The following is a 27,912-nucleotide window of genomic DNA, read 5'->3' as shown; positions in this document are numbered from 1 at the left end:
AACTGAACAGGAATGATGAAAATAAGTGCAAAACTCTATAACCTCTCATAATCGACTCTATCTTCAATACATATACATTGGAGGATCCACACAGTGTATCTTTCTTACCTTGCATTAGTTATCTATTGTGTCACAGACATCCCAAAGCCTAATGGCTTAAAACAATAACCATTTATTAATGCTCACAAGTCTGTGGGTCAACTGGGTGGTTCTCCTGATTTGGGCAAGGATTCCCTGCTCTTGCTGATCTAGCTCCCGTGATTGGCAGGTTGACTGGGAGCTGATTGGTCTAGTATGGCCCTACTTGTATATCTGGGGGTTATTACTGGCTCCTGGCTGGACCAGTGAGGATAACTGGGCCATATGTGTCTCATCCTCCAGCAGGCGAGCTCTGGCTTGTTCACAGGAGGTCTAAGAGCAACAAGAAAGCAAGCCACAATGTGCAAGAACTTTGCAAGTCTCTGTGTCTTTCTAAAACATGTCACAAGCCAGTCAAGATTCAAAACATGGAGAAAGATGCCACCTCTTGAGCAGAGAGCAACAAAGTCACATTGCAAGGTCATGGGCATATGGAGAGAAACGTTGTTGGCAATTTTTGCAATCTACCACATGCCTTTCAATCATAACCCTAATCCTTTTCCTTTCCAGTCTACTGATACAGCATATTAGAAATCCTTGACCTATTTCAATCTTCTTTGTCCCCCCAATTCCACCAGGTTTCTTCTGGGTCCATTCAAGAAAGTGTGAAAGACCGAGTGATTGACTCAAGACTGCAGCTGTTTATCACCAAGCCAGGACTCTACACATGCATAGCTACTAATAAGCATGGAGAGAAATTCAGTACTGCAAAGGCTGCAGCCACCATCAGCATAGCAGGTAGGATGGATTTTCACAATTGCATTGCTCCAGGGGATGAGAGAGTTGGGACTATTCCACAGCGTCTTTCCCTGCAGAAAATCATTTTTTAAAATCTCTTCCTCCAGTCCCATTTGGGATATTTCTTCCTCTATAGGGACACTCCAGAGGTTAACCTAGGTAATTGACTTTGGCTGATTTGTTGCTTTAAAAACTAAATCCTCAAATGCCTGCCCAAGTGATGGGTAACGGCTTCCAGGAGTTCATTTCTTTCTATTTCTTTTTCTTTCATTTTCTTTCCTTCCCTTTCTTCTTTTATTCTTCCCTTCCTCCCGACCTCCTTCCCTCCTTTCATCCTTCCTTCCTGCCTACCTCCCTTTCTTTTTTTTTCCTTTCCCTCCCCTCTCTTTTCCCTTCCTCCTCTTTCTTTCTCGGGGTTAATCAAACTCTCAAAGTCTCTCGAAGAGTAAGTTGGCAGATATTTAACATGGCTGTGCCAATTTCTGCGTGGCTATTTTTTGAGAGCATTTTTACTTATGATATGTGATCTACCTTATGGTCTTTCCCCTTCCGGTTTCAGGCAAGCGATAGCAGGACCTACAGGTATTTACAAGAGAAAGGGCTGACACATGGATTTCTAGGATATTTGTGTTGAGTTATAAAGGTTTATTTTTAAAACTTAAATGTCCCAAAGGCTACTGAGAACATTTGTGGAATTCCTAGAGATGGAAATAATCCCTGTATCAGGAAATGCCAGGCATGATAATATTCATAGCATATCTACTGTCCAAGGGTCAGCAGAGAGATGCTTGGCCTCACATGTAAGGCAAGCACTGGTAGAACCAGTGGCCAGGCCCAGCTCCCCAGAGCCTACTAGTTCTTATTACAGTGCCACTTCTTTGATCTTTCCTGATGGGGAAATTTCGAGTAATGTTTGTGATTTTTAGTATGAGGTGAATAAAGACACAGAGAAATACATAGGGAGCATTGGACAAGGCTGGCCCTCTGAGGCATGCCCATGAAAGAAAGAGATTTCAAAACCAAGGATCCTTTCTGCCTTCTGCTCCAAGGGTATATCTGCCCACAGTATCTTGAGACATCGTATCAGTTATCTGGGAATTTCCACTGATGGGAAGTCATTTTCCCAGAGAACGGTGAGAATCTTAAAGGTAAATTCAACTCAGTTTAACAAATAACAATAAAATGATTACTATTCACATAGCACTTTGTTGTTTATGAAGCACTCTTACATGCATTTATTAAATACGCTGGGTTCTGTCCGTTGTGTTCGGTAAAGGATGCAAACTTAATTAACACATGGGGAAGTTTGTTGGCCTTAGAGATGACAAGGTCAAAGTGAATTCAGAAAATAGCAAGTCACGATGGAGACTGAGAGTGAGGTGGAGGATGGGAAGAAAGGTTTGAAATGTGAGTGCTAGCTGGGTCCTGAAGAGCCTGAGTAGGCTGACTGTATTCTTCAATCAATGGGAAGTCATTTAACTTTTTTAGAGGAGACAAGTGATATGGTCAGATGTATCCTTTATCAAATCAACAGATGTCAGGTGTCAAGAGATGGGGAGGCATGGCATGCAGTTAGGAGGCTATTCCAGGAGTCTGGAAAAGTCATGAAGGTTTGAACAACAACAGCAACAGCTGGTAAAGAGAGAAGAGGGGAGATGCATGAAACCTATCTGGAGAGAAACAATAAGATTTTAATGTGTTTGCAGTAGAAGTTCAGATGTGTCTGAGATTTTCAGGAAAGTGTCTAAGACAAACAATAACAGATAAAACAAAAGAACATGAGAAGGTTCAAGAGATAATAAAATAATTAAATTTTTGATGCCTTTGAATTACTTGGAATGATTCTAGTCTCACCATCTTATGTTTTATTTGATATTTGATCGTATATTAAATAAATATACAAGTATATTTATGTAACCTAATCTATATATTCATAGCGTGTGTGTGTGTGTGTGTACAGAGAGAAGGTGAAACATTTATGTATGAATTCTCAAATGCAGGGAAATAAACTGATCTAATCTAGCTTAGCCTACACCTCCACTGGTTAGAAGAGAAAAATTAATTTTGCTAATCTGAAGAGAGTCTCATTTCGGGTAATTATTCAGTCATTCAAAGATCAATTCCCTGCCACATCTCTTCCTCCCATTCCTCCTCTCTCTCTTCCCTACATGAAAGGAAAGAAGGAGTCTTGGATTTATGCAGTGATGTCCTCTGGACCCACCCTGGTCTTTGGTAAAGTCTACAGCTAGAGAACTAGTGATCTCATCTCTTGGCTCGGCTGGAACCCAGAAGACCTCCCTGTCTGGCTCAGCCCCACTGAGGCTCTTCCTGTAGCAGCACAACCCTCTACATCTCAGTCAAATCCTTCATCGAGCCCTTCTCTAGAGTCTGCAACCTCTGCATCTAGGTTACCCTGGCTTTCCCTACAATACCAGACATACTAAAATCCAAGTCAGCTCCTTCCTTATCCCTCATGGGGCCTGAAGCAACTTCTGGATCACTTTCTTGTTACACAAAATCCAAAAAAGATTCAGATCTACCAACTCAGTTCTTCTGTCTACCCAAGCATGTCAGTTTTTACACTAATGTGGCCATCCCATGTCAGGGTAAGAGGCCCTTATAAGGTTCTCTGCTTTTAGAGTCCAAATAAGAAGCAGGAGAGACTCCCTCTGCTTTGGCTTTTTCCCTCATTTATCAATACACCTCTCTTCTAGGATTTTGGTCCAGAGAAAGAAATCTATAAAATGCATATCTGAATTCTTAATTCTCCTACCTTCCACCTTTCAGGAACATACGAAGGTGGAGGGGCTGGTCAGGGACTCCCCCTTTAGTGAGTAACCTTCAGAGCCTACCCAGCGTAAGTACAAAGATGGGTGTGAAGGCAGTGCTATGACCAATAAAAAGAAGAACCTGATAGAATGGGTGTATCTCCCCTTCACAAAGACAGATCCATCACATGGCATGACCTCCAAGATGCTGAAAGGACTATAGAGCATAATTACCACCCTAGTGTATACGGCAACATCGCCTCTTTCATCCCTGTCCTAATCCAAATGAGAACCTGATCCAACACCATTAATAAACAGAATATGCCAACAGAAGAAACTGTGATCCTAAAGAAAATAATGGTATCTTCTGGTGGTAAAAAGAGCCTTAAAGTGTGGACAGGCAGCATAGAAAGGCAATGTCCCAGAATGCAGGGAGAAATCATTAGTGTTGAGAATAGAACAGAGTGAGAATGAGGGCAAACAGCAATGGCAGCCTGGGGGGAAATAGCAGGAGAACTTGCATGGGGAAAGGGATGGTGGGAGCAATGCATGTTTGGCATGTAGCAGCAGAGAGGGCTGGCAACTGGCCACAGCAGAGGTAAACGCAGATAAGGAGCAGCGACCCCCAGGAGGGGCAATGGTCATGTAGACTGAGACCAGCAATGACTTGACTTTAGTCAATGGGCCTGGCAAGTGTTAGGTACTGTATGTGAATAATAAATTTGAATCCATCTGCACGTGGAAAAAAAGTTACTAAAATGAGGAGAGGGACTCTCTCATGTAGCTAATTCATAAACAGCTACAAGACCCTTTCATTCATCCCCTGATCTATTTTTCCTATTGGATCCCACTTACTGTGAGACTTGAAGCTCCCTTACTTTTCCTAAAATTTCCTCAGGCACATTTAATGAGGGTGTCTCATGACTGCAATGGAATAAGACCTCTGAACCCCACGTGCCATTTTTCTTCTCCTTAACCTGTTCTTTTCAGTCAAAGCTGTTAGATGCCTCATAAAAGTCCCTCTGCCATCACTGAGGAAACTACTTCCCAATTCTGGAGTGCTGCCTGAACCAATATTCCAGGGAAGTGAGGCCACTCTGGAGAAAAATGGACTCATGGAACCACTTTAATTCAGAATCATTTCAAAGCATGGTCTTATGCTTTCCAGATCTCTCGGGGCTTCATTGTGACATCTGCTTTCTCCATGTCTGCTTTTGGCATCTCTCTCCATTGGCCTCTGATGGGGCTGGCCAGAGGTCCAGAGCCTGGTGCCTCCCTTTGACATTTTGGCAATGCGTCCTTACCCCAAATTCTCCTTTCTCTCATTTCAGCCATCCCTATCCTCCCCTAGTGTTCCGTAGTCAGCAGTCCCCTTTGTCACATTCTCTGTGTTTTACTTTGAAGATTTCACTCCATCTGTTTATTTACTCATCCCAGCAGGAAAACTGGAAATGGAAAAAGCTGGTCTAGTGCTTAGGATTATGTCTAATGATATTTCTTGTGTTTGAAAGACAACAACAAAAAATAAATATCAGCCTTCATATTCCCAAAACTCTTCCATGCGTATGCCTAGATTCATATGTATTACTTGAGAAATGCGATATACTTCTTTCTGACTCATTTACATTTGCTGTTAGTCATCAAAAGGAGCCAGAAAAACTTTTGGAACCTCTCCCTATGAACCAGGAAGTTCCATTTCCCCTCCAGTCACAACCCCAAAAGTCTCAAGTTGCAATTAAACTCACCAGGATGCCGGGTTATTGGCAAGATGCCTTCTCTTTGTCATCAGAACCCTCAGGCCTGTGACAGAAACCAGCAAGACAGCTCATGGTCCTTGTAATGAGCATAGTCTGGAAGAGCCAAAGGCCATCAAAATAGACACAGGTATTAATTCTACCAAACATTTAAAGAAGAATTAACACCAACCTTTTTTATCCTGATACCAAACCCAGATAAGGGCACTACAAGAAAACTAAAGGTCAATATCCCTGATGAACATACATGTAAAAATTCTCAACAAAATTCTAGCAAACCAAATTCAACAGCACATTAAAAGAATCATACGCCATAATTTATCTTTGTGGGATTTATCTTTGTGATGCAAGGATGGTTCAACATACACAAATCAATTAATGGCATACACCACATTAATAGAGTGAAGGATAAAAATTATATAATCCTCTCAATAGATACAGAAAAAGCATTTGACAAAATTTAACATACAGTCATAATAAAAACTCTCAGCAAATTGGGTATAAGGAACGTACCTCAAAACAAGAAGGGCCACATATAACAGACCCATAGCCAACATCATACCTAATGGCAAAAGGTTAAACACTTTTCCTCTAAGATCAGGAACATGACAAGAGTGCCCATTCTCATCATTTCTATTCAACATAGTACTGGAAGTCCTAGCCCAAGTGATCAGGCAATAAAAAGAAATAAAAGGCATTCAAATTGGAAAGGAAGAAGTAAAGTTGTCCTTGTTTGCAAGTGATACAATCTTAAATATAGAAAATCCTAAAGGCTCCACCAAAATCTGTTGAACTAATCAATGAATAAAGTTCTACATACAAAATCAGCATACAGAAATCATTTGTTTTTTTATACACTAACAACAAAACATCTGAAAAAGAAATAAAGAAAACTATCCCATTTACAATAGCACCAAAAACAACAAAATACTTAGGAATGAGTTTAACCTAGGAAGAGAAAGACCTGTATGTTGAAAATTACAAGACATTGATAAGAGAAATTGAAGACACAAATAAATGGAAGATATCCTCTGTTCATGGATCAGAAGAATTAATATTGTTAAAATGTCCACAGCACCCAAACCTATCTGTAGATTTCATATGCTCCTATTAAAATTCTTATTGCATTTTTCACAGAAATAGAGCAATCCTAAAATTTGTATGGAATCACAAAAGATCCCCAATAGCCAAGCAATCCTGGGAAAGAAGAACAAAGCTGGAGGCATCACACTTCCTGATTTCAAACTATATTACAAAGCTATAGTAATAATAACAGTATGGAACTGGCATAAAAACAGACACTGAGACACATGGAACTGAATCAAGAGCCCAGAAATAAACCCACACATATGTGGTCAATTAATTTATGACAAGGGAGCCAAGAATATACAATGGGGAAGACAGTCTTTTCCATAAATGGTGTTGGGAAAAACTGGATAACCATAGGCAAAAGAATTAAACTGGACCCCTATCTTACAACACTCACAAAAATCAACCTGAAATGGATTAAAGACTTAAACATAAGACTTGAAACCATAAAACTCCTAGAAGGAAAAATAGGCAGTAAGTAGTAAGTTCCTTGACATCAGTCTTGGTGATGATTTTTTTTTTTTTTGATATGATATCAAAAGCATAAGCAACAAAAGTAAAAATAAACAAGTGGGACTATGTCAAATTAAAAAGCTTCTGCACAGCAAAGGAAACCATCAACAAAACTAAAAGGCAACTTACAGAATGGGAGAAAATATTTGCAAATTATATATAAGGGGTTAATTCCAAAATATATAAAGAACACATACATCAGCAAAAAACCAAGCAATCAAATTTATTTTTATTTATTTATTTATTGGCTGTGTTGGATCTTTGTTGCTGCACGTGGGCTTTCTCTAGTTGCAGAGAGTGGGGGCTACTCTTTGTTGTGGTGCGCAGGCTTCTCATTGTGGTGGCTTCTCTTGTTGCAGAGCATGGGCTCTAGGCATATGGGCTTCAGTAGTTGTGGCACGTGGGCTCAATAGTTGTTGCTCATCGGCTCTAGAGCTCAGGCTCAGTAGTTGTGGTGCATGGGCTTAGTTGCTCTGCGGCATATGGGATCTTCCCAGACCAGGGCTCGAACCTGTGTCTCCTGCATTGGCAGGCAGATTCTTAACCATTGCGCCACCAGGGAAGCCCAAGCAATCTAATTTAAAAACAGACAAAGGATAGGAATAGACATTTTTCCAAAGAAGACATACAGATGACAAATAGGCACATGAAAAGGTGTACAACATCACTATTCATCAGGGAAGTGCAAATCAACCCAATGATGAAACATCACCTCATACCTACTAAAATGGTTATCATAAAAAAAAAAAAAAAAGAGTTAGCAAGTATTGGCGAGAGAGAAACCCTTACCCATTGCTGGTGGAATTGTAAATTGGTTCAACCACTATAGAAAACAATATGGAGCTTCCACAAAAACTTAAAAATAGAACTACCATATGATCCAGCAATCCGACTTCTGGATATATATCCAAAGGAAATGAAAACAGAAGATCAAAGAGGTATTTGCACTTTCATGTTCATTGCAGCATTATTCACAATAGCCAAGATATGGAAACAACTTAAGTGTCTGTCAACAGAAAAATGGGTAAAGAAAATGTGATACATACATATAATGGAATATTATTCAGCCACGATAAAGAAAGAGATTTGGTCATTTGCGACAACATGGATGAAACTTGCGGGCATTATGCTAAGTGAAATAAGAAAGAGAAGGAAAAAAATACTGTATGATATCACTTATATGTGGAATCTGAAAAAGTCTAACTCATAGAAACAGAGAACAGTGGTGGATACCAGGGACAGTGGAGTTGGGGAAATGGGGAGATGTTGGTCAAATGGTACAAACTTTGAGTTATAAGATGAATAAGTTCTGGGAATCTAATGTACATCATGGTGATTATAGATAATACTGTATTATATACTTAAAAGTTGCTAAGAGAGTAGACCTTAAATGTTCTTACCATAAAAAAGAAATGGTAAAACATCATGAGAGACTACTACAAGCAACTATATGCCAATCAATTGGATAACCTGGAAGAAATGGATACATTCTTAGAAAAATACAATCTTCCAAGACTGAACCAGGAAGAAATAGAAACCATGAACAGACCAATCACAAGTACAGAAATTGAGGCAGTGATTAAAAATCTCCCAACACACAAAAGCCCAGGGCCAGATGGATTCACAGGCGAATTCTATCAAACATTTCGAGAAGAGTTAACACCTATCCTTCTCAAACTCTTCCAAAATATTGCAGAAGGCGGAGCACTCCCAAACTCATTCTATGAGGCTACCATCACCCTGATACCAAAACCAGGCAAAGATGTCACAAAAAAAGAAAACTACAGACCAATATCACTGATGAATATAGATGCAAAAATCCTCAACAAAATACTAGCTAACAGGCTGCAACAGCACATTAAAAAAATCATACACCACGATCAAGTGGGGTTTATCCCTGGGATGCAAGGATTCTTCAATATACGCAAATCAATCAACGTGATACATCATATCAACAAATTGAAGGATAAAAACCATATGATCATTTCAATAGATGCAGAAAAAGCTTTTGACAAAGTTCAACATCCATTTATGATAAAAGCTCTCCAGAAAATGGGCATAGAAGGAAATTACCTCAACATCATAAAAGCCATATATGACAAACCAAAAGCCAACATTGTTCTCAATGGAGAAAAACTGGAAGAATTCCCTCTAAGAACAGGAACAAGACAAGGGTGTCCACTCTCACCACTGTTATTCAACATAGTTTTGGAAGTGTTAGCCACAGCAATCAGAGAAGAAAAAGAAATTAAAGGAATCCAAATTGGAAAAGAAGAAGTAAAATTATCACTCTTTGCAGATGACATGATACTATATATAGAAAACCCTAAAGACTCTACCAGAAAACTGCTAGCACTCATTGATGAGTTTAGTAAAGTAGCAGGATACAAAATGAATGCACAGAAATCTCTTGCATTCCTATACACTAACAACGGAAGAGCAGAAAGAGAAATTAAGGAAACTCTCCCATTCACCATTGCAACAAAAAGAATAAAATACCTAGGAATAAACCTGCCTAAGGAGGCAAAAGATCTGTATGCAGAAAACTTTAAGACATTGATGAAAGAAATCAAAGATGACATAAACAGATGGAGGGATATACCATGTTCCTGGATTGGAAGAATCAACATCGTGAAAATGACTGTACTACCCAAAGCAATTTACAGATTTAATGCAATTCCGATCAGATTACCAATGGCATTTTTCACAGAACTAGAGCAAGAAATCTTACAATTTGTATGGAAACGCAAAAGACCCCGAATAGCCCAAGCAATCTTGAGAAGGAAAAATGGAGTTGGTGGAATCAGGCTTCCTGACTTCAAACTATACTACAAGGCCATAGTGATCAAGACAGTATGGTACTGGCACAAAAATAGAAAGGAAGATCAATGGAACAGAATAGAGAACTCAGGAGTAAGCCCAAACACATATGGGCACCTTATCTTTGACAAAGGAGGCACGAGTATACAATGGAAAAAAGACAGCCTCTTCAATAAGTGGTGCTGGGAAAATTGGACAGCAACGTGTAAAAGAATGAAATTAGAACACTTCCTAACACCATACACAAAAATAAACTCCAAATGGATTAAAGACCTACATGTAAGGCCAGACACTATCAAACTCCTAGAGGAAAACATAGGCAGAACACTCTTTGACATACATCAAAGCAAGATCCTTTTGGACCCACCTCCTAGAATCATGGAAATAAAATCAAGAATAAACGAATGGGACCTCATGAAACTTAAAAGCTTTTGCACAGCAAAAGAAACCATAAACAAGACTAAAAGGCAACCCTCAGAATGGGAAAAAATAATTGTCTATGAAACAACGGACAAAGGATTAACCTCCAAAATATACAAGCAGCTCATGCAGCTTCATACCAAAAAAGCAAATAACCCAATCCACAAATGGGCAGAAGACCTAAATAGACATTTCTCCAAAGAAGACATACAGATGGCCAACAAACACATGAAAAGATGCTCAACATCACTCATCATCAGAGAAATGCAAGTCAAAGCCACAATGAGGTATCACCTCACACCAATCAGAATGGCCATCATCACAAAGTCTGGAAACAACAAATGTTGGAGAGGGTGTGGAGAAAAGGGAACTCTCCTGCACTGTTGGTGGGAATGTAAGTTGGTACAGCCACTATGGAAAACAATTTGGAGGGTCCTTAAAAAACTACAAATAGAACTACCATATGATCCAGTAATCCCACTCCTGGGCATATACCCAAAGAAAACCATAATCCCAAAAGAAACTTGTACCATAATGTTTATTGCAGCACTCTTTACAATATCCAGGACATGGAAGCAACCTAAATGCCCATCAACAAATGAATGGATACAGAAGATGTGGCATATATATACAATGGAATATTACTCAGCTATAAAAAGGGATGAGATGGAGCTATATGTAATGAGGTGGATAGACCTACAATCTGTCATACAGAGTGAAGTAAGTCAGAAAGAGAAAGACAAATATTGTATGCTAACTCACATATACGGAATCTAAAAATGGTACTGATGAACTCAGTGACAAGAACAGGGAAGCAGATACAGGGAATGGACTGGAGAACTCGAGGTATGGGAGGGGGCGGGGGGTGAAGGGGAAACTGAGAAGAAGCGGGAGAGTAGTACAGACATATATATACTACCAACTGTAAAATAGTCAGTAGGAAGTTGTTGTATAACAAAGGGAGTCCAACTCGAGGATGGAAGATGCCTTAGAGGACTGGGGCAGGGAGGGTGGGGGGGAATCGAGGGGGGGGCGTCAAGGAAGGGAGGGAATATGGGGATATGTGTATAAAAACAGTTGATTGAACCTGGTGTACCCCCCCAAAAAAAAAAAAATAAAATAATAATAAAAAAAAAAAAAAAAAAAAAAAAGAAATGGTAACGATGTGACATGATGGAGGTGTTAGCTAATGCTATGGTGGTAATCATTGTGCATTATGTAAGTGTAGCAAAGCAACACCTTGTCCACCCTAAACTTACACAGTGTTGTCTGTCAATTATATCTCAATAAAGCTGGGAAAAATAGACACAGGGATTCAGCAGAGGAAAATTCATGTTTGTATTTCCTATTCTCAATGGCATTAATAGGTCCTTTATGAAACACTGAGGTCCAGAGTTCTGTTTTTCTTATGCAGACTGAGGTTACAGGAATGAGTCTGTGGTCACATCCCTCCTCTGACATAAGCCACTCCTCATTCGACCAACACCCCCACCATCTGCAGTGCCCCTTTGGATTGACCTCAGAGTCTGGGGCTTCTGGTCACTAAATTTAAAGCTTACATGAAACTATGTAGCATAACCAAAACTAGACAGCAGGTAGAAATCTGACATGGTAGTACTGGAGTTCCCCACCCTCCCAAAATGGACCACATGTTTTTATTTTTTTTATTTTTCATTGAAATATAGTTGATTTACAATGTTGTATTAGCTTCAGGTGTATAGCAAAGTGATTCAGTGTGTACAGATATATATACACATATATACATATCTTTTTCATATTGTTTTCCACTATAGGTTATTATAAGATATTGAGTACTGTTCCCTGTGCTATACAGTAGGTCCTTGTTGGCCATCTATTTTATATATAGTAGTATGTATATTTTAATCCCAAACTCCTAAATTATCCCTCCTTCCCTTTGGTAACCATAGGTTTGTTTTCTATGTCTGTGAGTCTATTTCTGTTTTGTAAAGAAGTTCATTGGTATCATAGTTTAGATTCCACCTATAAGTGGTATCATATGATATTTGTCTTTCACTGTCTGAATTCCTTCACTTAGTATGATAATCTCTAGGTCCATCCATGTTGCTGCAAAATGGCACTATTTCATTCTTTTTCATGGCTAAGATTCCATTGTGTATATATACCACATCTTCTTTATCCATTCATGTCATAGTTTTATTTTCTATATTTTGAGTTGATGTTTCATATTACAGAAAAAATTAGAACTCTGGACTCTTATTTCATAATCAGCATAGCTGATTGAACATACTACCATGTTTCACACCCTCTCTCATGTCTCACAGTCACACTTCCGTGTCCCCCACAATGTTCTCCCCAATTGTGAGACATGGGGTGATGTCTCAGGAGAACACGACTCCCTCTATCAGTCAGTGCTTCAGCCAGAATAGGTAGAGAGTGTTCTTATCAACAAAACAGACCCCATCCCTTGGCATTTCATGGTGGCTTCATCTGGTTTCCAATGGATTAAAGGTGTTTGGTTTTGTTTTTAATAAAAGGGAAAAGAATAAATGAGTAACAGCCAGTAGCCGCACTAAATTGCTACCAGCTGTTCTGCAAGAGGTAAGCATTCTTTTTACAATCAGGCAGCTTTTTTATATTAGATTGGCTGTATGTTTTAGAAGAGAGCCAACATTTTATTGGCTTTTCCAGTTAATGGAAAAGATACTACAAATATTGATGACTGTTGGAAATTTTTGGAATTTTTAAAAATCTAGTTTTGAGATAAAAGCACTTGTCTATAATTGCAAGATCCTTGGACCCCTTCCCTGCTCCCCACCCTCCCCCCAAAAGAAAATGTGACTGGAGAAATTTCTGTATGAAACACATGGAAGCCTAGTGAATCATCCTTTAATTCTCTTAATATTCTTGAAAAGACTTAGCACCCTTAAATGACCTTGATTTTTTTTCCTCACTTGTCCTTGAAATAGAAGCCTATCTAAGCTTAGTATCTCTTCCCAAGTTCTATGGCTGGATTCTCTTTGGTGTTGGTTCATCTCCATGGTATTGAGTCCTCTCTTTTACATCTTAAATTGAGGGCTCTTTCATGTACATAACCTTGGCCTTTTCATGTTTCAACAGGTTTCCCTGTTCAGCTGCTATTAGATTCTGCCTTTACTCCTTCCAAATTAGAAACTTTTTTCTCTGTAAGAATTTCTTCATGTTTCTTCCATCTGTTCTATCCAGAAAATGTGGGTCCCCTTGTTAAAAAAGTATTAAGTGTTTCAAGATGATAACAACAGAACATTAAACTAAGCATGTCCTTCTGAGTGTGGAACCCTGTGTGACCATGTGAAGCCAGTGGGTCTGTGAAAATCACAGCTCCACCACCCATCGCCTCTCTCCTCTTCCGGTTCAACCTCCACTTTTTGCTTTTTTGAGGCAAAGTCCTTGGGCAGCCAACAGAGGGAAATTCTCATCTGTGATACTGCCTGGGCTAACGATGCCACGGCTGACTCAGCTTGAAAAGAAGAATTCAGTTTCTGGAGACGTTTCATATTTTCTTACTCTCCTTCTCCAAATCTGCCTGTTAATGTAGTACCTAGCCTCCTAGCAGAAGCAGAGAACTTTTAAGAAACTTAAGGATTAGAGGTATCAAAACTATCTCTTATAAACCTTGTGGTGAAAATGCACTAACTTTTGTTTCTTTTCCCCTTTAATTTGATTTCCTGTGGGAACTTCCTTTGCTGTTACTAGAATGGAGGTAAGATATCGTTGTTATACCAATCTTTTGTTTTGCTTTGACATGCCATTTATTGAGTACCTATTATTTGTTGAGCACTGTAATCTTTCAGAAGCTTTCTAGTTTCTAATCCTTTTAATAGTCTCACAAAATGATGACGTAGATGAAGGTAGGCAGCGTCTATTGAATACTTACTATGTATCAGGCACTATGCTAAGAGCTTTACATGCACTTTAAAAATTTATCCTCAGGACATCCCTATGCAATAGGTACTATTATCATCCCTATTGTAGGAAAAAGAAACTAAGAGACTTACTTTGAACTGGAGAGGGCACGTGACTTACACAGCTAGTAAATGACAGGCTGGAAAAGAGACACAGAACTGACTCCCAAAATCTCCCTCATAGCTTTATCCCGCACATAAGAAAATAAGACCTTGTAATGCAACATTTTGAAACTTACAGTATTTGATTTGCATAAAATTGACTTTCATAAAGACTCTATGATGTGTGGTAACTATTTTAATCTCGTTTTACAAATGATGAAACTGAGATTCAGAATGGTTAACTAACAATAATAACAGCAGTTAAGTTTTTCAGGACGTTTTTGAGCACCGCTGTTCTCATATTAACGTTTCAGCAACTTTATGAGGCAAGAACTATCATCCCTCTTTCTTTATATGAGGAACCTGAGGCACAAGAGTGGTCCAGATCACATAGCTAACCACAAAGCCTTAATCTGAGCCCCAACAGACAGACTCAAGCACACAGATTCACAACTACGATGCTACCCCAGGTAGCACCACAAGTGACCCGCACCTTCAACTTAAGCCATTGATTCGAATTCCATGGAATGAAATAATTCATTGCATAAGAAAATTGAGTTTGTTCTCAATCTTTTCCCCAATTCATATAGCTTTGATGCATTTGTTTACCTGATGAATAGGTATTGAGACTTAGGTGGCTATCACAGTTCTAAGAGACAGAGTCCCGACTTCAGGGATTCTGCAGAGAAGCTGAATATCTGCTGAAGGAATATATGACATAAACATGAGAAAAGGTAAATTAAAATGCAGGCCACCCACAGAAGAGATACCATCTTTCATTCATACACCTGTCTTTCATTCAGCATACCTGTCTTCTCTGTGCATCTTTTAAACAACTCACTCTATTCCTGGCACTATATTGGAAAGTGGAGAAACAAAAATTGAATATATTCCCTGCACCCAAGGAATTTACATTTTACTAGGGGACACACACACACACACACACACACACACATTAATTACAAGGCAGCATAATAATGGAAGCATGCACAAATTCTAAGGGCTCAAGAACAGAAATAAATCATTCACATGCAACTAAACGCAAATAAAAATTGTTTAACTTATTATAGTCAAATAAATGCCAACTAAAGAAAACTCCATACCATTTTTCACTTGTGATAACACATGCAGTTTTGGCTTTCTGCAAAGGGCTAGATAGTAAGTATATGGCTTTGTGGGTCACAGTCTCTTGTTGCAACTGCTCAGCTCTGCTGTTGAAGCACGAAAGCAGCCATAGACAATTCAGAAATGGATGAACTTGGCTCTGTCCCAATAAACCTTTACTTCTGGCCACTGAAATTTGAATTTCCTGTCATTTTCCCTTCTTTTGATTTTTTTCAACCACTTAAAAACATAAACACCATTCTTAGCTCACAGGTGATATAAAGAGGCAGTGGGCCACATTTGACCTGTGAGTTCTATTTGCTGACCTGTGTCTTAGAGAATGAATCATACGCAAAGACACTAGGCATGAAAGGCTAAAGCCAATTTCAGTTTGCTTTGGAGACTGAGGGTGGTGTACAGCCCTAGCCATCACATTTGTTGGGAAAATACAGTGGGAGGCCTGGTGTCACTACCAGAGGAGAGGTCCCGTTCTCACATGTGCCAGCCCTGGGGAGGGCAGGAAAAGAAGGTGTGGAGTTTCCACTGGGGTAGTAGGGTTGTCCCAACCAGCCACCCCATGGCTGGTCATCTGGATGTGCCCTTGGACAATGTATTGTATTAGGTGTTGAAAGGGAGTAGATGTCTCCCTCATAGAAATTGGAAGATCAGATTTTAAAACAGTGGACCCTTGAACAATTCAGGGCTTAGGGGCCCCAACCAGCATGCCCTATAACTTCATAGTCGGCCCTCTGTCTATGTGGTTCCTCTGTATCCACATTCTGCATCCTTGGATTCAAACAACTACAGATGGAATCATATAGGACTGTAGTATTTATTGAAAAAAACTATGTATAAGTGGACCCATACAATTCAAACCCATGTTGTTCAAGGGTCAACTGTATTCTATTGAATGTGATCCATATGTGTTAAAGCAGAGAGAAAATAAAACCAAAACATGTAGTAAGAATCCGTTAGGTACTCCATTTGACCAAGAAGAGTTGCCTGTTATGAGAGAAGTTAAAATGGGGGAATTGGGATCAAATATCAGTTGTTGCCTCCAAAAAGAGAAACTTTACAGAAAGGGAGGTCAGCTAGGTTCAGTCTGTCAGGAGGCAAGAGAGAGACTGGCTCCATGTGCAATATTAACTAGAATTTTTGGAGGTGGTCCAGCAGATCATTCCAAAATAACCAGCATTCTGTGAACAGAACCCTGTGACCTGTTCACATGAGCAACAGGACCAGCTGCCTCTGCTGTTACTCCATCGGCAGTCCCAAGAGCTGCATGTGGAGAAACACAACTTCGGTTGGATAGAAAGGGGATTCGTCACTTGCAAAAGACAGAAGTCACCAATGGAAGTTTTTTTGCATTCATCTTCTTCCCTGGGTTTTGATGTGACCTCCTTAAAAGAAATTTTTTTCAGAGACAGGGTTAGGAGGGTGAGGGGAAAAAATGGCCCCATTGGCCTCCATATCTTGCCGCTGAAATTTGATCACTGCTTAAAATTTGAGGTTTATAAGATGGCAAAAGAAGGGAGAAAAAGGAAAAGGAAATTGTTCAAACTCTGAAACTGTGACTGTGCAGTCTCTTTATATATGTAGGTATGTGTGTATGGTAAAAGGGAAATTAAAATGCAGGCCACCCACAAAAGACATGCCATTTTTCATTCACACACTGTTCAGCACATCTGTCCTCCCTGTGTTTTTAAACCACTCACTCTATTCCTGTATATATATTTGGTCCTATATATCCTTTACCTTGTGGGGTTAATCCAAGCAAAGATATACTACTAAAGCTGCCTTTAATGCTCCCAGAACATTGCAGAGACGTAGAAAATTAATAAGAACCATATACTTTGTATTTGTATGGTTTAAGGCTAGTTATCTTCAAGCTGGTAGGAAGACAAATCAAAATTAAAACCAAGATCTTCTCATTTCTCTTCAAAACCTATTCTGCTTTTTCTTTTTTTTATTTTGTATTATGTAGCTAGTACTCAAAATCAATGAGGACTTAGTACTATTAATTCACACTGAGGTTGCTCTAAAGATTTTTCTCGAGCTTTTTAAAAGAGAAGCAGCAGAAATTCAGAGAAAAGAATGGGTTCTTAATTGGGTACTAATAATCCTTATCTCTGAAGCTATTTTCATTAACTTTTCTTTTGTGTAATTTTTCCACTATTTTATTTTTAAAAATGATTTTTGCTTATGTAATTAAAGAAAAAATTATGAAGTTTTTAATTAAAAATATTCATGGAGAAATAAAGAAGTGTCATTCAATAGTTAACACATGACTGTGGAACATGGATGAATAATTGTCAGCTCAGACACTAGGAGAAATACTTAACTTTTACATGATACAATTTTTTCTAAGTGAAAAGAGTCACACCTGCTTTTTATCCATCCTCTTTTTATGGAAGGATTATCAATATTTGTGACCATTTTAGGTATTATTAGTTATGAGGTATTATTAGTTATTAGGTATTATTATTCAGTTTCTTAAAGCACAGTATTCTTGTCTGTCTAGAACTTCCTTAATGTCATCATACCCTGGGTTCTCTTGGAGATTGAGTCGTGAGCTATTTCTCTGGGTGTTTTCTCAACCTTAAAGGGCCCAAGTTTTCATGAGAGTTTTGTGTTTTCTTATTCAAGGACTTCATTTTTAAAATCCCCAGTGAATTACAAGTAATGCAATAAAAGTCATGTTGACTAATTAGTAAAAGGCTAGTATGAATTAGAGAATGATTCTATACTACAAAACATCATTTTAAAATACAGTGTTTCATGGAAGTTCATTGTTTTACCTGAATGAGTTATATCTCATTTAATATATTTGCTTCAAAGACCAGTCAATGATGACTTCTAATCAATTTTTCAAGTTAAAATGGGGTCTGTTAGCAGCTTAAACAATTCCCACAAATTCCAATTTAAGTTTATTTCCTTGAAATCCTTTATATAAAGACAATGAAATCCTAAATTTCAACAGATGTACAAATCTAAACGAGAGCGCAACTTGAATCCGCTGTCGTTGTTGACAATATATCTGATGGAAGGCATAAGGATATATTGAAACCATTACAGTGCCTGCACGTAATAAGTGCTCAATAAATATTTGTCAGGTGGGTATAGGAGTTACTATTATAATTCTCAGCATTGCATTAAGGGAGCAGTAGATATGTGGAGAGAGTACCAGCAGCACTTTCCATTTTCCTATTGTCCTCTTCAATTGTTAGAGCAGATAAGCTTTGAATCTTATTTTTGTGCTAGCACTTATATTATCCATGAACACAAAATAACCTGGATTCAGGATAATTACTTACATTATTTTACAGATTAGGACATCTTGAGGGATCAGATGACTCTCCCTGAGACATGTGGTGAGAAAATAGCAAAACTGAAGATGCTCCTTAGCTCCTCTGAGAGCCACAGCCAATGCTTTCTCCTCCCTGGCTTTCTTATTCTTTAATGGAATGCTGGGAAGATGTATGAGTAAGAGGATCTGAGTGTGGAAGATGTGTGCCAGCTATCATAACATTTAAATAAACTATTTTCATCAAGCTGCAAGCTTTTTGGATCAGAGCAATTACTACTCTTAATCACTTATTAGTCATCATGATGAATGCATTTTTAGATGTATTTATTCACTATGTCCACTTATATGTAAGAAATGTGGAGTCAAATTTTATTTATGATGGAAACAATAAAAATACTCCCATCCACTCTGGCCTTCAGAGTTTCCAAAGCTTTCCACATCCGTTGTCACATTTGATCCTCATCACAGCCCTCTGGAGTAGCTAGAGGTAATATAATTGCTGCTGGAAATGAAGACAATATTCAGATGGAAAGTTTCAACCAATTTGCTGGTACAGTCTTCTATTTCTGTGATGCAGATGTGGAAATGGAAAACAAACAAAAGGCAGATGGAATGCTAAGAAATAGCATGTGATCAGGAATGTTGTTCACTGCTTCTTTCAGTAAACCACAGAAAGATAACAAAGGCTACTGCGCCCAGTACAGAGGGGAGGTGTGTAATGCTGTCCTGGCAAGAGATGCTCTTGTTTTCTTCAACAACTCCTACGCAGACCCTGAGGAGGCCCAAGAACTACTGGTCCACACCGCCTGGAATGAACTGAAAGCAGTGAGCCCATTCTGCCGGCCGGCAGCTGAAGCTTTGCTGTGTAACCACATCTTCCAAGAATGCAACCCTGGGGTGGTACCTACTCCTATACCCATCTGCAGGTAAAATCAAAAAAATAAACAAATGGAAACATTCCATTTGTCTGTCTGCAAACAGGAAATTTTCAAAAGAGAAAGTTGTCATGAGTAATAGTAAAGGCAAAAGCTGGCTTTGTCCAAAATATAAGGTAATTAATTGGACGAAATTCCCGTCATGTGACTCACTGATGATACCCCATTATACAAGGGCTCTGAGCTAGAAAATGTTATAATAGGTATAATATTTGATTACATTTCTTATCATTCACATTATTATCACATTCATAAATATCCCTGCTTCCTAGGAAGTAAAAAACAAAATCTCAGACTAACATGGACCTCATCAGTAAGCCAAAGTAGAGAAAATAAAGACTCCATATCAAGTGTTTCAGCATCATTTGTCAATAAATATGAGATCTTGGTGAGCATTTCAGAATATTAATATACATTCCACCCAATATTCTTTTTTTTTAAGAACTTTTATTGAGATACAGTTAACAGACAATAAACTGCATATATTTAGAGTGTACAATTTTCCACCCAATATTCTAATTAAGTACTGACACTCTTGTCTCATGGAGGGTGGGGGAGGTGGAAGTAGTTATAAATATTTCTTTAAACCCCCCATCCTCTATAAGCATTGACGTTTATAAACCTACGTTCAAAAGAATTATCTTTGCCTTTATTTACTACTTATGTAGAAAGACAGGAATCAATATGAAATTTGAGCTAACTAGAACAAAGTTCATATACTGTTTGTACTGCTTTTTAGATGTATATGATCTTGGCTAAATTCAGTTTCCTCATTTGCAAAACAGAGTTGAGAAGATTAAAGGATAAATTTCACCTATGGTATATATTAGAAACTGGATAGATGCTGTTTGCTTTTCAAGAAAACACAGGAAGACTACCAACACAGCACATTTCCAACTGTTTCAATAAAACCAGGAAATATTTAAATACTGAAATAGTTTTTAGGCACTCTATTTAGCATACAAGCACTACAAAGAGGTCATTAAAATAGAGTGCTCCATTCTGCACCTTCTGAAGATTTTGAAGGTTTGGAGACATTTTAAGACTAATATAATTTATTGTTTCTTCACCTAAGATTATATTGTCATCAGACATGACATCTAAGTATCTCTTGAGGAACCACCAGAATTACAATTGAATTGTATCTTCATATGCTAGCACAAAATAAATGAATTGAGTACATTTCCAACATTTATGCACTAGACCAGTTTACATGCATAGGCTACAAATGTCCTTTCTCAAGATTGAAAATAACTTAACTTTTTTGGTTTTTTTGGAAAAAAATCCCTTTCATTGAGGTTTGACGTTTATTAGAATAACTTAGTTAATTATCTCTTAAATCTGTAAGCCGTTTGTAGTATACTTAACATTTTTTTCCTAATTCCAGTTGTTATTTAAATAAGTACTTTTATCTGAAAATTGTTTCAATTTTTTTAATCCTTATAAACAATTTATTCATACTGGGGTCAAAAAAATAGTCTAGAAATTTTCACATTTTTATATTTTATTAAGGTTTTCTTTTCTCTCAAACATAATTAATAATTGTTTAAAAATTAGACATATAGGGACTTCCCTGACGGTCCAGTGGTAAAGAATCCACCTTCCAGTGCAGGGGACACGGGTCCGATCCCTAGTCAGGGAGGTAAGACCCCACATGCCTCGGGGCAACTAGGCCTGTGTCCCACAACTACTGAGCTCTCACACCTCAACTAGAGAGCCCACATGCCACAAACTACAGAGCCCATGTGCTCTGGAGCCCACATGCCACAACTAGAGAAAGAAAGCCTGCACACCACAACTAGAGAGAAGCACACACACCACAATGAAGATCCCAAGTACCACAACTAAGACCCAATGAAGCCAAAAAAAATAAATAATTTCCCCAGGTATTTGCTTTCTCCACATAGTTAGGCTACAGAGTTTTTTCATTTGTCTCATACTGCTTTTGCACAGTTTAATTATAACACGTGAATGCAGAAAGATGTGCTTATGTGACCCAAGGATGGGACCAGGCATAATAAGAAGCAAGCCAAGCAATGTTTCCCCAGTTGTTCAGCTTCTCAGGAGCCTAAAAGCCCCTTTGCTCCCCCTTCCTTTGCAGACGTATTAAGAATCTACATCCCACGGTTGTACTCAGGACCCCCATTGTATCCCATCACATTCGTATGCACAGCCCTTTCATTCTACATCTGTTCAATTGGTCCATATTGGCAAGTGGTTGCCTGGGACAGTGGGAGTGTAGGCATGAGTATTAAAAAATATGTATATGTAGGTACACATACACATGTATGTGCACACTCACACAATTTCCTCCTCTCTATATACTTCAGATGTTGAATGAATGACATTGCTGTTATTATCCTTAACTTCTTTATCTTTAATTTCCTCTTATTGTGACTCCCCAATATCTTAATTTAGAACTAACCTGGTTTTCTACTATGTAATCTATCTTATTTTCTATAAGGTAAGTTTGAACAAATATTAATCCACAAAATTCTAATTAGTCCAACTAATCCATCTAGTTTTTCTTCAACCTCTTCACTCATAGTACAACACAGAGATGAACATTACAGCTTCCTATTCACATAGACATTACTCTAGCTTTCTCAGATGAAAGCATACACAGTAATGGGACAGGACTCAGCTTCTCCAAGGGTAGGGCTGGGTAAGGACCCCCAAGCCTTCCTATAACCTTCCAGAAAGGTGATGCTCTTCTGTTTCAGAGAACAGAGCACATAGAGATGCCAACTGTGGTCCTCAGGCCCTGCCCTTTAGCCTTGAGATTACAGAAAAACCTCCCAGTCTGGAAAGCGCTTGACAATGATCCATGACTTCAGTATGTGTGCTTTTAAAGCTCTGCCTAACTTGTTTCTGCACCTTTGTAGTTACTTTAATATGAAGTTGAGAGAAAACATACCTGGGATTCCTAATCTATTACCTTTTGAACTTGAAAGTTCTTTTCCCCAGTAGCATTAGTGATGCTTTAAAAACAAGATAGCATGTCATCTCATGGGATAATAGACTACATATTTCATAAAGTCTCACAGTATTTACAATAAAAGGACCTTTACAAAAACACTTTTGCAAGAACAAACAGTGTACTATGATGATGTTTTGAAAGCACAGGATTTAGGCTCCACCACCAATTTGGCTTCAGCGTGCTATGATTCATCAAATTTTGTTCCCCTAAATTATTTTAGAGAATACTGCCTGGCAGTCAAGGAGCTCTTCTGTGCAAAAGAATGGCTGGTGGTGGAAGAAAAGACCCACAGGGGACTCTACAGATCTGGGATACATCTGCTCTCCATGCCAGACTGCAACAAACTCCCCAGCATGCACTGGGACCCCGTGGCCTGTACCAGACTGCCATATTTAGGTAACAGAGTTCTCTCGAGACTTTGGAGGTTCAGAGAAATTTACTATTTTGAGGAAGCTAACATGTGAATTTAAATCTAATATTTCTAGGCATTTCTTTTTTTTTTTTTTTTTTGAGTTCTGCCTTCCTTCCATACCTAATAACAGAATCCTCCTGCTCTCCTAATTGCAGGGGTTAGCATAAGGATTTATTCCATTTATTCTACAAGAAATTAAAGAGCACTTTTCACTGCTGCTTGAGATCTTACCTTACTTCATAAGCAGATCTTAGAGCTTATAAAATTTTATGGAATATGCAGAGAAATGGCTAAGAAACATTTCACATTTTGTCAGAGGAGTGGAATAAAGGAATAAAGTCCTCTTTCTTAGCCAAGGAAGCAGATTTTTCAGCATGCAAAAAAGAAGCCACGTGTCTGCAAATGCTGATCTCACAAAACAAAGCTGAATGGCTGCATGTTGCTTTAATGAACTCCATTTGTAAGGAACTATGTGGTGAGCCCTAACAGCTGGTTTAATTTCAAAGATGCAATCCTTTCGCATTTGAATGCGAAGAATGTTTTCCCATTGTATATTAAAAAGCTGAAAGAGAACTTTGCATTTCTTAGCACTTTCTCACAGAACATAGGAGCTATCTGGATGTTCATTTAAAACAAATTTTTATCCTTTCCCCTTCAGATTATAAAAAAGAAAACCTAACAAGTAAGTAATTTTGTTTGTGCCCTTGAAACCTTATGTGTATGTAACTGGATTCATGCATGCGTATTTACACCCATATTTCATGATGTCCAGAACAGAACGTACCGTTCCTCTCAAAGGCTTTTCAGTATATTCACCCAGGGTAAAATATGAAGGAAGATCATTGGAGATTCCAGTGTATAGCTTCCAATTAGGCCATGGAGAGCACCATATTTACTGATTGATACAAATCCTATCTCCTGCCTCAAGGTCATTAAGTTGCTTTATCGCTCCTATGGCTATAAAAGAACCAATTTAAAATATCACCTTTTGATTTTGCATTCATGATTTTTGTGTCATTCAATTCTTTATAGAGGAAAACAAATGTTTATTTCTTCATTGAACCAATTCATGCTCTTGCTTTATGACAACAGATCCTTCTTTTGGAAGATAGGTGTTTTTAAGACAGCTAATTTGCAGTGTGAAGTTTACAGGGTCAAATCAAATGGTTTTGAAAGGATAATCTCAAAATCTCTAGGAATAAATTCAAGAAAGTTGCTTGAAAAGTGGTGCCCTAGAAACTAACTTATATCAGATGGTACGTTAAACCTACCAGAATGCAGAAATCTTCAGAATGAAATTAGAAAAATTTTTCATGTCAGTTAACTTCCTCTGATTTCCATGTTTAAGGCTCAAACCATATTCATTTCTTGGGATAGATATTCCAGGCCTAATTGCTTCTGCACTTGTCTAACTGCCTGGACTTGATTTTACCAGTTTATTAAAGGACTAAGACTTAAAGTATTGAAAGAAAGAATGCTACTGGTCGCAAGTGAATCACTCAGGGCTAGGAAACAAGAACAGCTATGGAAAACCCGAAAAATCTATTATTCTGGAAGCCTATCAAGTTGTCATTCCCAACTCGGAAAGAATGAAAAGAAATATTTCAATTCTTTGTCACTTAAGCAAGCAACCAAAGTTAACTTTGATTGGACTTTTAATTGATGACTGTGATCTCTGTTACCCTTTAGTTGTTTACTCATTCATCCATTCAAGCGTTCATTGAGGCTTTACTGCTTGAAAGATGCAGATCTTCGATCCTAGATTAGGCAGAAATAACACGCACAAAAGCATCCAGATTTCTGCCTTGTATACTGATTAGAAGGCATTGCGAGCTGCATAGATTAGCTAAATCATTTTATGAAATCTTTGCTATATGTAAGAAAATGAACTCCAGATGTCATAAACCAAACATTTCATCTGACCATATGGTGAGTAATGTCTAAAAATATGTTCCCTGAGTTAAATGCAGCTATCAAAGAAATCGGCTTTAGATCTTCAGGTAGGTCGTTCATTGAGCAGAGAAGGCATCCTTATTAGGTAGACTTGTCCCATATTCTGTGAGAGCGTGTAAAGCCCTCAAATATTTCCTGGAGAGTTTCTTGAATTCTGAGTAAACTCTAAAGGATATTACCAGTTCACTTTGAAGGGTCATAGAAGATTTTTTTAATCATTAGTTTATCTTTTGGATATTTCCTTCTTGCTTCCCTTCTCCCTGTCTTTTAATGATTGCTCCTACTTTCTTATTAGCAGGAAGTTTAGCTCTCCAGTTTAAGCCCCCCTCCCTACTTATCTTGGATTGATTTTTCAAATCCTCAAATGACTCAGTCCAAAGAAAGTCAGAGCAGCTTTCAAACCATCACAGAGGAACCTGGGAAGTCTGTTACATCCACCACTGCTGTGATGCTTGATGAGAAATGCTGTCATTGGTCCTGCACGGATGTTTTACTACTGTGCTAATATTCTTCTAGTTCTGGGTGCCTGCTTGAGTCACAAGGGTAACCAAACTTGGTCTCCACAGGCTTCAGAACCACTTGCTTAACCACTGGTGCTCAGGGTATAATCATTGTGTCCATGCCTAGACTAAGTCATACATGGGCATCCCTCATAATCTCTGCTTTTACAAGTGTCCTGTTTCAAATGGCTTCAGGCACCCACTGCAATGAAAGTTTTCCTTTGACTTTGTGATGTGTTATATTAATATAGTTCCTTCTATGAAATCATTATTTTTTTTTTACTATATTGCAGTCAACTGCTAATATTTCATTTAGGACATTTTAAATCTATGTTCTATAATCTATGCTGCACTTTTCTTTCGTGCTAACACTGTCAGGTTGTGATATTCGTATTATAGTAACTTCCTAAAACAATCTGAAAGAATTTTCTCTTACTGGAATATATTATAAAACTGTGGAAATTGTATCTCCAGTTGTATCTTCCAAGGCTGAAAGAATGTAACCATAATTCTATAATGACTTAAATTTCCTGGTTATGACTATTTTCAGATTTTCTAATTCTTCAAATTTGGTTAATAATGTGTTCCTATCATTTTCCTTAAGATTTTTAAAATGTAACTGCATAGTTACATCTTATTTCACTTTTATTGACCTTTGAATCTATTGTTAAAACAACTTTATCATTCCTAATTTTATATGTTTGTGCCTTATTTTTTCAAAAATTAAAATGTCACTGATTAGACTACTTTGTAAATATTTATAAGACCAACCATTGACCTAGTTTTTAATTCTATCATTTGTGTTATGTGTATTCTAACTTATTAATTTCTGCTTGTACATGGCTGTTATTTTATCACCTGTTTTCCTTTGTTTTCTGTAGATTTTGTTTCTTTTCCAAAGTTTGAATTAAATGTTTAGTTCATTCACTTTCATTCTTTTTATCTAATGGAAGGGGATGATGCTATGAGTTTATCACTGAGCACATCTTTGGCCAAATCTCATAATCACTGTTAGGAAGTTATTTTGTTATCTGTAACTATGGCTACTTTCTACTCTTTGATTGAAAGGTTATTAATTTTTTTCTTTTTTAAATGTCTTATTGGGTTTTATTTAATCTACTGTTAATTGCATTTTGGTCAAAGAATAGATTTGCATAATTTCCTCTTTTAAAATTTACTGAGATTCACCTTTGTGACCTGACAAAAAAGATTGGGTCTGTCAGTATCCCATAAATATTTGAAAATAAGGTTTATTCTCTCTTTTTAGGGTACAAAGTTCATTCTTCACTATTAAGACATTCTTGTTGATTATATTATTAAAACATGCTGTATCCATGCTTTTGTCTTTACTCAACCAACTAAAAGGATTTACAATATAATTCATAGTGTTGTTTTAATAAATATACAATGGACTTTGCACCCTACAAACAGAGGGATATTACTATGACATCTTCTGGTTTCCAGTAGTAATACAGATTTTACCGTATTTGTATACTGCATTGACCTTTTTAACAGGAGTTTGACAGGAGTTCAATTGTTAGATGAACTTTCTCGTTTGCGTCTTATTTCCGTTTTCCATGTTCTTCCACTTATTTGTTTGTAAATCAACAATACATATGTATAAAAACACGGCTTTAGACAATCCTGACTTCAATTTCATGAAGATATTTTATTTAATAACTTAACAATTTCTATGATTGTTGTCAGGTCATAAACAATATGATGAGTGTAAAGACACTAGCCCAGGATCTGCATTTGTCTTGGAAAAAATATTTCCTTTCTCCGAGTCTCATCTTTAAAATTCTGTGATTCTATAAGCTGGATTTACTTACAACTGGACCTCACTGGATCCTTACAATTGCACTTTATAGATATATGACCAGGGAGAACCTGATACATTAAACGTAGTCAAATTTAGTTTACCGATTGCTTGAATACAAAAGTTGCTGCTTAAAAGCTTAAGAATGAATGAAAAAACTGTTGTTGACTTACAGCATTCCCACCAATGACATCCTCAAAGCCGAGTGTGGACATTCCAAATGTGCCTTCCTCCTCCTCGTCCTCCTTCTCTGTCTCACCTACATACTCCATGACAGTAATAATCTCCATCATGTCCAGCTTTGCTGTATTCGTGCTTCTTACCATAACCACTCTTTATGGCTGCCGAAGACGAAAACAATGGAAAAATAAGAAAAGGTGAGATTCTAACATTTTAAAAACCTTTGCATATTTAGTATTGAAGCTGGAGATGGGAGGCGGGATACATATAACACTGCCAGTCTCTTTATGACATCCATTGCCTTGCTTTAACATTAAGCATCCCCACCATGATCTTTAAAAATGTCAGTGACTTTTTTGCATAGGATCACATGTCCTGAGGTTAGTTTTTCACAGCAGATAGACTCTAAAGCACAATTTGGAAGAATATGGCTGTTCCTTCTCCCTATCAGCCCCCT

The 27,912-nt window shown here is 37.8% G+C and overlaps 1 protein-coding gene across 5 annotated transcripts in view; it reads left to right on the top strand.

The window, feature by feature from the left end:
- The window catches only part of MUSK (muscle associated receptor tyrosine kinase), an 88,385-nt gene that overhangs the window by 56,929 nt on the left and 3,544 nt on the right, over window positions 1-27,912 (top strand). For 2 of the 5 annotated variants that reach the window (XM_057722825.1, XM_057722823.1), the window contains 5 exons: window positions 717-876; window positions 13,955-13,961; window positions 19,339-19,602; window positions 22,812-22,987; window positions 27,451-27,652. In XM_057722825.1, the coding sequence (XP_057578808.1) occupies window positions 717-876; window positions 13,955-13,961; window positions 19,339-19,602; window positions 22,812-22,987; window positions 27,451-27,652 (809 nt within the window). Of the gene's footprint in view, window positions 1-716; window positions 877-13,954; window positions 13,962-19,338; window positions 19,603-22,811; window positions 22,988-23,661; window positions 23,686-27,450; window positions 27,653-27,912 lie in introns of all 5 variants that reach the window. The other 3 variants (XM_057722827.1, XM_057722826.1, XM_057722824.1) reach the window with 2 other exon arrangements.

This window comes from Hippopotamus amphibius, chromosome 2 (assembly GCF_030028045.1).
Source record: "Hippopotamus amphibius kiboko isolate mHipAmp2 chromosome 2, mHipAmp2.hap2, whole genome shotgun sequence".
In the NCBI taxonomy this organism is placed as follows: domain Eukaryota; kingdom Metazoa; phylum Chordata; class Mammalia; order Artiodactyla; family Hippopotamidae; genus Hippopotamus; species Hippopotamus amphibius.
The sequence above is the reverse complement of the archived record's forward strand: the minus strand, read 5'-3'. Positions and strand labels throughout refer to the sequence as shown.